The 13,553-nt window shown below is 48.0% G+C and overlaps 1 protein-coding gene across 4 annotated transcripts in view; it reads right to left on the bottom strand.

Moving 5' to 3' along the window:
- The window catches only part of TMEM62 (transmembrane protein 62), a 66,334-nt gene extending 56,574 nt beyond the window's left edge, over positions 1-9,760 (bottom strand). For 2 of the 4 annotated variants that reach the window (XM_044272004.1, XM_044272003.1), the window contains exons 1-3: positions 7,710-7,848; positions 5,249-5,390; positions 3,511-3,635 (exon numbers count right to left, since the gene is read on the bottom strand). In XM_044272004.1, coding sequence (XP_044127939.1) covers positions 3,511-3,635; positions 5,249-5,390; positions 7,710-7,804 — 362 coding nt within the window. In that variant the 5' untranslated portion in view covers positions 7,805-7,848. Of the gene's footprint in view, positions 1-3,510; positions 3,636-5,248; positions 5,391-7,709; positions 7,879-9,645 lie in introns of those variants that run through there. The other 2 variants (XM_044272005.1, XM_044272006.1) reach the window with 2 other exon arrangements.
- Between the last annotated feature and the right edge of the window lie 3,793 nt (positions 9,761-13,553).

The raw sequence follows: 13,553 nt of genomic DNA, 5'->3' as shown, positions 1-13,553 counted from the left end.
GTAGGTTGCATCCGAAAAAACGGCTTCTTGCGTCTATCCTGGGCTGGGCCAGAGGAAGAGGAACTGGCCGCGGGTCTAGACGTGGTGGGCTTGCGAAAGGACCGAAAACGGGACGAACCAGCGCGACCACGGGGGGCGCCCTTTGGCCTGGACTGGGGGAGGTGAGTACTCTTCCCACCCGTGGCCTCTGATATAAGTTCGTCCAGACGGGTTCCGAACAGGCGGGAACCCGTGAATGGTAGGCCGGCCAAAGAGCGTTTGGAAGCGGCGTCCGCCGCCCAAACCTTCAGCCAGAGTTCCCTCCTGACAGAAACTGCCAGGGCAGAGGAACGGGCAATGAGGGCACCCGCATCAAGGGAGGCCTCACAGACGAATTTTCCGGCCTGAACAATTAGTTGGGCTAAGGAACGGAGGTCCTGAACAGGGACGTCCGACCCTAACTCCTGTTCCAGTTGCAAACCCCATTCAGAGACCGCTTTACCAACCCAGGCGGAGGCAAAGACCGGTCTAAGGGCCGAACCAGAGGCAGTAAATATGGCCTTGGAGAGGGATTCCATACGACGGTCCTCAACAGACTGGAGGGAAGATCCGTCCTGTACAGGAATAGTAGTGCTTTTGGACAGGCGAGCCACGGGAGGATCAACCTTAGGCGGGGATGTCCACGTGGTCACAGAATCCGCTGGAAAGGGATAACAAATGTCCAGCTTTTTGGGTGTAATAAAGCGGACGTTAGGCCGAGTCCAAGCCTTGGATACCACAGAAGAAAAATCAGCGTGTATGGGAAAAACCTTGGAGGCCTGTTTGGGGCGGAGAAAGGACACGCCGGCCTGTTCAGAGCTGGGGGGGTCATCGTGTAGCTGAAAGGTATCACGGATGCTAGTGATAAGATGCCCCACCGTGGACGCCAATTTGGACGGAAGCTCTGAGTCCATGTCCACGTCCGAATCCGCCAGTTCTCCCTCAGAAAGCGTATCCCTTTGAGAGGATAGACTTGACTGAGCTCGCACGCATGGCGGAGAGAGCGAAGCATCTGGAGAAGATGTGCGCTCAACCCTTGAACGTTTCTGAGTATGCCGGGCCCTGGAAGATTCGCTGGGAGGCAGGGAACCAGTGGGGGCGGCAGAAACGGTAGTCCCAGCGGGTGCGACAGGGATTGTGGCAGCCTGCGGGAGAGGCGGTCTATCCACGAGACGGCCCACTACGTGTGTAAGGCTTTCCACCGCCTGAGACAGAGACCTAGCCCAGTCAGGGGGTTCAGAGGCCCTGGGGGGCGCAGCGGGAAGCGGGCCCTGCACCGGGGCCTGACATGCAAGGCAATGCGGCTCAGATTGCCCACGCGGAAAAAGTTCCTTACAGGCGGTACAGGCATGGTACCAGGGTTTGGGGGCACCTGTGGGATCTGACATGCTGAAGTGTGGCTGTACTCTAATATAGAGACCACAAAGGGTTATAGCAGCTATGACCAAGAGGGTTAGGAGAGGGTTAACTGTCCTACCAGTGCCTCAGAAGAACGTCAGGAGTAGAGATGGCCCAGATCAACAGCAGCAGAGAGCAACGAACAGCAGTGAGCCAGCAGATAGCGCCCACAGAAGCCGAGCGCAGGCCCCTAGCGATGTGCCCAGGTGGGTGACCTTTCTGCCACCATGTCCCTTGCTAAGCCGAGCCCGATCTGCCCATGTCGGGCATAAGCCCCGCCCCCCCGCTCTCGGAACGGAGCGGGCGGCGGCGGGAAGGGAGAGAGTATGCCGGGCCCTGAAGAAAGCAGCGTGGGGGGAACGGCGTGGGGGTGCTGAGGATATACCTGAGGGGAGCTGGGGAGGGTCTGCTTGAGCGCTCAGCTCTCAGGGCTAGCAACCACGGGTGCCCCCCTTACCCAGAGGGGTAGATGCTGCAGATAGGGACGGGGTATGGGCTGGAATAGCCATCTCACCGGCCGACGTCTTCACCCTCAGTTCCTTCCAGCAGGGTCGCCCCTTCAGCCACTGGCACCGCAGTGGCAGGAAGCTAGAAGAGGGGCTTGGCGTGCGGGCGACCCCCTAGCTGGCGGGATGTAGGGGAGCCATTGCTGCCCAGATCCTCCTATTGCTTCTGTGGGGGAGGCAGCAGTGCAGATAAGTTGGCACTGGCGCAGCTCAACCCCGGGAGAGCAGAGAGGTCCATGCGTCTCTGGTATCCCTAGGAAAAAGTAAAATAACAAAATTAGAGGAAAAATAAAACAACAAGGAGAAAACAGCCCTGCAGTAGCAGGGAGTGTCTTGCCTCCTTGGACACTAAGCTAAAAACTGGTAGCCTCTATCTCCAGGCTGAGGGTATAGCTGATGGAGGAGGGGCTTAACAGTTTTACTTAGTGTCACGCCTCCTAGGGAGCTGAGCTATACCCAAGGTCTGTGTCCCCCAAGGAAAATGGGCGAGAAAAGAAATTCTGGGCACCTTCATGCAATTTTGCATCAAAGTATTATGTTAAAGAAAAAAAATAAAACTAAAAGGAGAAAAAAAAGTCTATGGCTAAAAGACTCATACAAGCATAGCCTAATATACATATCAACTCCTAAAAATAAGATTTAAAGATGTACAGGGGTCATACGTGCCTATTTATATATGCAGTTATAAAAAAAAAAAAAAAAACAGACACTGAAGAGACCAACGATCTCTGTGATCCAGATGCTGGTAAACGTTACAGGGTGGACAACTGGCAGGGGGATATCTGATATGCAATGGTTCATCCTCCCCCTCCCCCTTTGGTATATTAGGCTACATCTACACGACGACATTTGTTGCACTAATGTCGCGCGACAATTTTTATAATGGCAGTCTATGGTGTCGCACTGCAACATGCTGCGACTGCGACGCAACAGTCGCAGAAAATCCATTCGAGATGGATTTTTCTGTGACTGTTGCGTCGCAGTATGTTGCAGTGCAACACCATAGACTGCCATTATAAAAATTGTCACGCGACATTAGTGCAACAAAATGTTGCGCTACAAATGTTGCAGTGTAGTTGTGCCCTATCTGTCGCGCGACTTAATGTCGTTGTGTAGACGTAACCTTAAAAAAAACAACAACTACTATTTATAACAATTATACAGCACATAACCTATCGGATTGCTAGAGCGGGTGGGCGATAATCACTAGGGTGACTGGAAGGCTGCAGAGAATATAGCAGATGCCTCCTTTCTTCCTGTTCTCACATACAACTCCCTCCTCCCTACACAGACACAGAACCAGAAAGAAAAGCATGTCACCCTACTCTCTGACCCCAAACCAGTGCTGCGTCCCGAGTATTGCAGCTACCCTTCCACTGCCAATGTGTCCTTGGCAGCGGAAGGGTTAAACATTACCCCATGAAACTCTCTGCAGCTCCCAAGCCCTGATATCCTGTTACAACAGCTGGAGAGCCATACATGACCATCTATTCCATGCAGAACAATAAAAGTGTGATGCAACGTTAAATCCCTCTACTACGGTATCCTTGCACAGTGCCGGTATGACCCGGGAGGTGACAGGACCGACCTCATGACTGCCCGGATGCCAGGAGAAGGCGACACAATGGTCGAAGATGGATAATGGCCAAACCACACCGACTGATTACTATGGAGGCTCTCAGCGGCGAGCATGGACAACTTCTGCATCTGGCTCTGAAAGAGAACGCAACAGAACAACATTACTAAATCGCTGGATGTCACGTCCCTAAATGAACACAATGCTATAAAGAATAAGAAATGGAGAATTCTTCAGACGCCGCGGCTCCTATTTAACCATACTGGCTGAATACTTCATAGTCACATAGAATAAGAGAAAACAGAGAAAAATCAGGAATTTGACAAGATGCAATGCATGGTAATATTCCATTAATCTGGCATCACCAAGTCTGAGAATCCAGCTCGTTTCCAAAAGGCAACTGCAACAATTCGGAAGCTCCTGATTTAGGCTACTTTCATACTCGCGTTTTTTCTGGATCCAGTAGGGATCAGCAAAAGTGCTTCAGTTACAGATAAGGCTACTTTCACACTGGCGTTTTGGTTTCCGTTCAGGGCTCTCACAAGCGGTCCAGAACGGATCAGTTTGCATTCTAATGCATTCTGAATGGAAAAGGATCTGCTCAGAATGCATCGGTTTAGTCACCATTCCGCTTTGGAGACGGACACCAAAACGCTGCTTGCCGGCATTTTGGTGTCCGTCTGATGAAACTGAGCCAAACGGATCCGTTCTGACACATAATGTAATTCAATAGAGACGGATCCGTTTTCATTGACACAATCTGGCACAATAGAAAACGGATCCGTCTTCCCTTGACTTTCAGTGGAGTTCAAGACGGATCAGTCTTGGCTATGTTACAGATAATACAAACGGATCCATTCAGAACGGATTCAGACGGTTGTATTATCAGAACGGACCCGTTTTGCCCTAATGCATTCTAAATGGAAAAGAATCCGCTCAGAATGCATCAGCTCCGCCTCCAGTCCGCTTTGGAGATGGACACCAAAATGCTGCTTGCAGCGTTTTCGTGTCCGTCTGATAAAACTGAGCCGAACGTATCCGTCCTGACACACAATGTAAGTCAATGGGGACAGATCAGTTTTCACTGACACAATAGAAAACGGATCCATCCTCCATTGACTTTTAATGGTGTTCAATACGGATCCGTCTTGGCTATGTTACAGATAATACAGACGGATCCGTTCTGAATGGATGCAGACGGTTGTATTATCTGAATGGATCTGTCCATGACAGATCCACACAAAACGCGAGTGTAAAAGCCTAATACAACAACTGAGAAACAGGCGCTTACTAGGAAGGAACGATTCCTTCCCGACAACCGTTTGCTAAATCTAGTAGTGTAAAAGGGCCTTTAGCATTCCTGACAGTGCTGTGGCTCACTCCTAGATTACATGTCTGTTGTAGTAACTACTTGCATGCCCCATGTAACAACAATTCTGGAGCATCTATTCCTATGACTATGTTCTGCCATTACTTTATTATTCCTGCCAGAAGTTTACGAATTAATTATGAGCAAACTGCAATAAAGGTCTAGAGGGGTGTTGCCAGCTTGGAGTGTGTCCCTGCAGAGTCTGACACTGGCAGAACTGATTGGATACTGTCAGACTGTGCAGGGACACGCCCCAACTGGTAACACCCGTCTGGACCTTCATTGCAGACTGCAACAGAGGATTTCCTCACACGTTCCTGATGGGTTATATGAAACTGGGTTCTCTAAACTGTACAACCCCTTTAATACATATTGTTCTACCTGATTAATTATCCCAAAGAAGTTGTAAGGTCTCTTGGGTCCTGGGGTGAGGGTGGCATCAACACAAATAAAAGAATAATTTCCAAATGGGGTGTGATGAACAAAGTGGAAGGAGCCTTCTTTTTGCCATCCAGAATATTTCCTAGAGAAGAAAAATGATTTCCATGTATTATAAATTATTTTTTTCTAAAGGTAATTTGAAATTTTTATGTAGAAATTCAGTTTTCCATTGTAATTTATCATCAGGGAGTCTGAATAATCTTTGCTGTATGTCATTTGCTAAGCAGTGGTCTGAATGTGTAGATCTGGTGGTGTCCCTGAAGAATACATGGTCTGGGGTAGTGAACATTTCGGCATAAAACATGTAAAAAAGAGAGTTTTTCATATAAATAACATGATAAAAATGTCTGAACAATGGCACAGATCAGATCAAGGCTATGGACACCATTGGGGGCCATTTTTATGCCCTGAATTATATTCATTTTGGGATTTAAAAAAATTATTCAATTGGTGTTTATTACAACTTTTCAACAGTTTTTGTTCTACAGCTTTCAGCTTCGGTGTACCTGCAGACTGGCTAGCGCTCTATTTCACAATGACTCCGTTAGCCGCAGCGGCTCCATGTGTAACTCTTATCTCTGAACTCCTGACAGCTCCTAAACACTCATTTAACCCATATTCTTATCAAAAAGGGTAAGGATTTAGCTCTAATGAGTGTTTATGAGCTGTCAGGAGTCCAGAGATGAGAGCTACAGTCTGAGCCGTCAGAGCAGCTCCCTGATGGGATTCACTGTGAAGGAGACAGCCTGCTGGTCTGCTAATACACAGAAACAGAAAGCTGCATAGGTAAAGCTGTAGAACATTTTTAATAAAGACCAATTGAAAAAAAATTGATTTTTAGCTCAAATTGAGTAAAAATAAGGAATACACAGAACAGGGAAAAAAATGACTGAGTATGTCAGAGCTACATGAAGGTTATCGCAGCTAGTAATATAGGAGATAACGTACACCCCCTAGTGTAAATTATAAGAACCCCCAATGTTCCCCAACCATCTAAAAGCACAAGGCCACAGCCAACTACATTTATACAGGTCATAATACTCCAATTTGATGTCTAATATTCTTCATCTCTTAGCAGGGATACATAGCTCAGCTGCTGCAGAACCTCTTTTAAAAAAATAAGAGCAAGTATGATATGAAATCTCATCATTATGATGTTCTGCAGCAGCTGAGACATAGTATGCATAGCACCCAGCTGCTGCAGCACATATTTCATACTACAGCTGGTTAAAGGGGCTGTGCCCCAATGGGCATTTATCCCCTGTCCACAGGATAGCTCGGCCACATAGACCATGAATGGTGCGGCAGGACGCATGCTCGGCTCTCGCCACATTCAAACTCCTCCACACCAGTTATCGGCGGGGGTCTCACGGATCAGACATTCACTACGGATATTGAGGATAGGAAATAAATGTCCAGTGTCACCCAACACCTGTGAGAAGCTTACTTTATACAGAGAGGGGGTAATTCATGTCAGTCTATCAGAGGAGGACACAGAAGAAGGAATGTCCTTCAAAACTAGTATCAGTGACACACTGCTTGTGGAAAGTACACAGTTCTATGCAGGTAGGGCCCCAGCTACATACCTACCTGTAGGTGAACACACGTGTGTGCTAACATACAGGCAGCAGAGAAAACAGAAACACAAATGAATGTCTGAACTTTGGACTCCAGGAAGGACAGAGTTTGCTCTACTTTTCTTTGGCTAAAGATCAAGTTAAAGGGCTTGTTCACCGCTGGGGGCCTCTCCGGTAGATGCCCCCCCCAACCTGGCTGGACCCATAGAGGGAATCCTTCGCTTGACCTGGGGTCATTGCAGCTTTCAGGTCTCCACGCGTAAATATCCGGTTTGACGTGGGTCAGGTGGCTGCTGCAGCAGCGGTGACTTGTCTGCATCATGTGACAAGACGCATGGGAGACATGTCGCCGCTGCAGCAGCCACGTGACCAGTGTCAAACTGGATGTTGACATGGGGAGACGTGAGAGCTCCAGCAGCCCGCGAAGGAGTCGGAACTCAGACGTTGGTAAGTAGGATTCCCTCCGTGTTGGGGGAGGGGGGGGGGGGGGGGGGGGTCTGACTGAGAGACCCCAGGGGTGAACAACCCCTTTCAATTGTACCTAAAACTTCAATTTTCAACTTCAATTTTTTTATTTTTATTAACAAATACCCAAAAAAGAATTTTATAACATATTTTGCTTATTGATTTGATTGTTTTACCAGCAGTACAGGCTCCTGGGCGTTCAGCACATACAGAATCCATACACTGGAGCCATATATGCGGTGCACGGATTCCGATTTCTACAATATGCGCTGCTGTGAGGACCGGCAGGAGCAAACATGAACATTATGCAAATGTGTAAGAATTAATGTGAAATAAAGGGAAAACGTATATATAAAAACCTGTTAGGCGTCATTAGGAGACGGATTCCATTTAAAGTAGCTTCGCTCCCTCCTTCTAACACACCACTAGGCACAGCACAGGCCATGTCCCACATACCCCAATGATAACGTCATGTTCTCTACCTGTAGTAGTTATTGCTGCTGCTCAGGTCTGCAATGTTAAATGAATCTAAAAAAAAAAAGCAAAAAAAATGCACAGATATAATAGGATGGTTGGCTGCCGGACTCTCCATTTACTACAAAAGTCACATTATATACCAGGCATCCTCAAGGGGGGGACATCTGACATGCAAGATGTCACCATCAACGGGGAATGGAGAGCCCGAGAGGCCACCGATTTCCAAATGTAAGGTAGTTCTGTAAAGTGACTCTTTGTAGTGGAGATTTCAATCCCTGGAACATCAGGGAGACTACACGGCTCTGTGAAAGAGTTTGGCGCTTAAAGAGCTGCCTATTAAAGGGGTTCTCTGATATTTTGAAACCGACGGCCTATCCTCAGGATAGGTCATCATCATCAGATCGGTGGGGGTCCAACTCCCGGCATCTCCGCCGATCAGCTGTACAAAGAGGACGTGGTGCTCTGGGGACCGCTTAGGCCATCGGTCACGTGGCCTAAACGCAGCTCAGCTTCATTCAAGTAAACGGGGCTGAGCTGCAATACCAAGCACGGCCACTATCAAATGGACGGCGCTGTGCTTGGAAAGCTGCAAGGAGGCCGCAATGTTCACGGGAGCTCCAGCGGGTGCTGCGGCTTCCTTAAACAGCTGATCGGCAGGGTGGCAGCAGTTTGAGGTCTGGTTAGGGGTCTGTATGGTGGCTGGGGTCCTGGCTTCAAATCCAACATCTACATGGAGTTTGTACGTTCTCCCTGTGTTTCCTTCAGGTACTGCTGTGTGTCTTGAACTGCGTGGCCATGCATGCAACATATGGTAATATTCTCTGAACTCAATACAAATTGACTGCTTGTTCTTGTTAATGGCCACAGAGCCTGATCCGCGCAACGGCCATGTTGTGTGACCTCACCTCTCATTTATAATGTCATCTTGCTGCCATCTAATAGCATTTAGCTGCCATAGCTTTCCCCATGGTCTCAGCTGGTGACGGGTAATAGATGTCAGCACAGGCTGGTGCAGGGAAATGATGGGAGCAGGCAACCAAGAGAAACATGCTGCCCGCCCTGTACTGGCAGCTGCCAGAGCTGAAAGACAGGTTCTGCATCTCCCTCTCTATAACGCCTCTTGCACACAACCGTTGCCCCGCAAATCCGGAGATGCGGTGCGGGACGGAAGCCGTTTTGTGCTTCCGTTCCGCAAAAAAAAATAGAACTTGCTCTATCTTTTTGCAGAACGGATGGATCGCAGACCCCATTCAAGTGAATGGGTCTGAAATCCGGATGCGGCTGCCCCATAGTCGGTGCCCGTGCATTGCAGACCGCAATATGTGTGCGGTCCGCAGCATGGGCACGGCTAGCACACGGTCATGTGCAAGAGGCCTAATAGATAGATAGATTCAGCAGAGAGGGAGATCTGAGATCCACTGGTAGCTTTTTCCATTAACCATTAGTAATTACTGGAAATGGAAGCTTTCCCAAAATCATAAAGAAACTCATTCAAGGCAACTAAAATAGGTGGTAATACGGTAGGCGAGTCACCCAGTGTCTGCTTCTGAAATGTTCATCTTGGCACAGACTCGAAGATTTGTGGTCAGTTCCTCTGCTACAGAAAACTGCTCAGTGTACGTGTAAAAATATCAGCGAGCCACAGCGAATATTGGGGGAGAAGTGCTCAGTTGCTGCACTTAGGTAGAGTACAGTACAGACCCCCTTATTGCCGACTGTAGATCACTGATTTTTTTTAAGTAGTTCTTGGGGAAACGGATTGGTGCTCTGTAGCAAGAATCCAGACATCAAGTCCCAGCAGCAGTCCTGATCTCTTACCGTGGTTTCCGCGAATATCTATCCAGGTTGTTTTTTCCAATATCCGTGACTTTTTCAGCGCAGACTTGTAAATCTGCCACTCGTCCTCAAACTGGTCTGAGCCCAGCTTGTCCTTGGTTTTGTCATCTGTGAGATCGCCTGCAATAAAACGATAATGTGTGACACTGGGAGAACATGCAGCAGGACGCGCTGGCTGGGACATCTTACAGGGGTTCCAGTTCTTGGACCCTCAGGTGATCATTCCTTCTTTATGTTCTGATGCCACAAGAAGCACATGAAGAATAAGTCGTTTTGCAATTCTCACACATTTCAGATTTTCAGCATACCCAAAATGGTTTTCTGTTTTTCATTTTATTTTATAATATTACTACTACTATATTATTATAGTATTATTTTTTTGTATTTTTTATATTCTAGCATCTTTTTTAATTTCCCCTGTGGTCTGGTATAAAGGGAGTCTGTCACCAGTAAACTTACTGTTAAACCAGGCCCAACATCTTCTAGGGCTTTTAAGCCATATGCAAATGAGCAGCTAAGTGCACTGAGGGCGGGGCTCAAGTCTCTCTCTGCACTCTTGCTCCCTCTGCCAGTCCCTCTCTCTCCTTTTTGAGAGGCAGGGCCAGGAGCCTGGTCCTTTCAGTCAAGAAGGATAGCATGTCCATGAGCACTTGTATAGCTCCATATACTGTACCTGCAGCAGTCCGTACTCTGCAAGACAGCGCCACCATTGTCAGTAGCACATCCCTGTTCACACAGGGCGATGCGCGGACAACAACTGATGATTTTTTTAAAAATGCTGCATAAAAGGTTTGTCAGATGCTTGGCGGCATGCTTACATGGGGCAATGATCATCTGTGTAAAAAGACTCTTAAAGAGGACCCGTCATCCTGATCAACCCCCTTAAACCAGGTGCACTAGATGGTAGGGTGGATCGTGGCGAGTGCAACAATCAATCTCTAGCGCTCAGGAAGTGAAGCATGCTCCGGGGGCATAGGCCTATGCTTCAATACAGTGGATAATGGTGACAGATGCACTTTACAGAGGACCCGTCACCCCTCCTGACAGGACTGTTCCGCATCTGAAGCATCTTTCCTTAGAACTGTTGCTGACATTTACTAATATGAGTGCACCCCTAGATATTGTCAGAAATCACACCAAAATTTGGAGAAATATGGTGCATGCAGAAAAATCCACTGAGGATTAACAGAAAAGGGTCCTGGTCTCAGAGGTGATATTATATACTAAACTACACCACAAGTCTGGTGTCAAATTAGGCCAAAGTAAAGGAGCTGTGGCGAGACTACAACTCCCAGCATGCTCCATTCATTTGTATGGAGTTCTGAGAACAGCCAAGCAAGTGTACTTCTTGGGAGTCGTAGTTTTGCCACATCTCTAGTGCCGGAGTTTGGCCATCACAGGTATAGAGTCGGTTAAGAGTAAGACCAGTTGTACACGGCCGTTGTTCGGCTGTTCAGTGCATTGGGGACCGCAATCTGCAATTCCCTAAGCACGAGCACCATCCATGCGGCTGCCGCGACAGGTCCAGACCCATTCAACTTGAATGGGTCCGTCATTCGTCCCAACTGCAAACAAATAGAACAAGTGAATGGGTCCGCATCTGTGATGCGATGAGCGCACGGGCGGTGCCCACATATTGCGGACCCGCTGTTTGCGAGCCACAATACGGAGCACGGCCGGAAATGGCCGTGTGCATGAGGCCTAAATCTGGTGTACCCGGACCAAGCTTAGATCATCTACAGCAGGCATCCTCAAACTGCGGCCCTCCAGCTGTTGTAGAACTACAACTCCCCCAATGCCCTGCTGTAGACGGATACCTGTAGGCTGTTCGGGCATGCTGGGAGTTGTAGTTTTGCAACAGCTGGAGGGCCGCAGTTTGAGGATGCCTGATCTACAGGATTAGTAAATCCTCCCCTGTGTTGTGCTGTTCCTCTCTTATGCCTCCTAACAATTTATGAACACATTTACAAGTGGGTGTTACCATTCATCTCGTAAAAGAATCTGATTCTGATTGCAGGGACACAGGCCCAGTTGGTACCACCCACTGTGTGTACTTGTACGGGAACCTGAAGAAGCTCCTGTCCTCCTCATATACAGTAATTTACAGTCTCCAACAGCTTTTTCACACGTCAGTAAATGCATGTGCTGTCCTTGTTTTCTATAGACAGAACACGCATCCATTGATTCTAATGTGTTCATTCCCATATCCTTGTCTATCCAACATGATGTGGACCAGACATGCCACTGAAGTCTACGGGTCCGTGAAAACCAGTGACATTTACTTGATAATTTGTAGGAGATGCTCTAGAAATCCAGTGCATGTGGACTACAGAAGATACAGAGGACAACAAAAAAAAACGGACACATTGATCTACAACGTGGACCTTCAGAGACCTCCTCTTCATGGATGAAACACTGACTGTCTGGTCACGGAACGGACTTCATCATGGACACGGATGTGTGAAAGAGGCCTGATTTGTATCAAGCAGATTTACTAGTATTACTTTTGTCGGGGGGTTGTTTATTGTTAACATATAATTTTTCTTATTTCGAGTTGACATTTTGGAAGCTTCGGAACTATTTACTAGTTTTCCGTAGAGTTATGGTCTCAAGTTACAATGGTCATCCCAGAATCAATTAAAGGGGTTTCCCCGGAATTAATATTGACGACCCAACCTCCGGATAGGTCATCAGTATCAGATTGACGGAGGGCCGACACCGGGGCCACCCACCAATCAGCTGTTAGAAGAGGCCAGGCTTCCTAGGCCATGTGACGTCACCATACATCAGCCACACGGCCCAGTTGCAGCTCAGACCCATTCAAGTCAATGGGACTGAGCTGCAATGTCAAACACAGCGCTATTCCATGTACAGCGCAGTGCTTGGTAAGTGCCCAGGAGGCCGCCGCGCTCCCTGGAGCTTCCAGAAAGAGCTGACCAGAAGGGGTCCCGGGATTCAAACCCCTGCTGATGTGATAATGATCACTTAGGGCTCATGTACACGTATGTATTATGTGGTCCGCAAAAAAAAAAAAAAAAAAACGGATGATGCCCATGCTACATCCGTTTTTTTTTTTTTTTTTTGCAAATCCATTGTAACAATGCCTGTCTTGTCCACAAAATAGACAAGAATAGGACATGTTCATTTGCTTTTTTTTTTTTTTTGGCCCCATTGAAAGGGGGTCAGGCATACGGGCCGCAAAAAAACCAAACAAAAATAAGAAATAAAAAACGGAACAGACCAGGACAAAAAATACATTCTTGCGCATGACCCCTAATCCTGTGGACAGGTCATCAAAATTATTTCCCGGATAACCCCTTTAATATTATACCCTGAGGGGCGGCTGTATATAATACAATGTTCTCTTACCGGTCACCAGAACAAGCGCTGGCCCAATGACAGAAAGGCTCTCCGTGCAAAAGGATTCAAATTCTGATACCCGGATAGGATCCAAAAATTACTGACATGAATATCGGTCACCTGTAACATTGGAAAGAGAGAGGAAATGCTAGTAACTGCAAACACAGTCTTCAAGTGTCACAGATGTCATTTTCTATAAGATACTGAGCCCCCAGTACAAGAGGCACTCTCTGTAGCCCCCCTCTACCCTAATAAATGAGCATCACCCCCTACCCCTTCTAGTTACTCAGGATCACCTGAAGGGTCATTCACACAACATCTTCTCCACTGAAACCTCCCGGCATGCCTGACCCCCGAGGCCACTGCCGAGCCCTTACAGCACGCCTGACCCCCGAGGCCACTGCCGAGCCCTTACAGCACGCCTGACCCCCGAGGCCAGTGACGAGCCCTTACAGCACGCCTGACCCCCGAGGCCAGTGACGAGCCCTTACAGCACGCCTGACCCCCGAGGCCAGTGACGAGCCCTTACA

The sequence above is a fragment of the Bufo gargarizans genome, chromosome 11 (assembly GCF_014858855.1).
Source record: "Bufo gargarizans isolate SCDJY-AF-19 chromosome 11, ASM1485885v1, whole genome shotgun sequence".
Classification (NCBI taxonomy): domain Eukaryota; kingdom Metazoa; phylum Chordata; class Amphibia; order Anura; family Bufonidae; genus Bufo; species Bufo gargarizans.
This window is presented reverse-complemented; position numbering and strand designations above follow the sequence as displayed.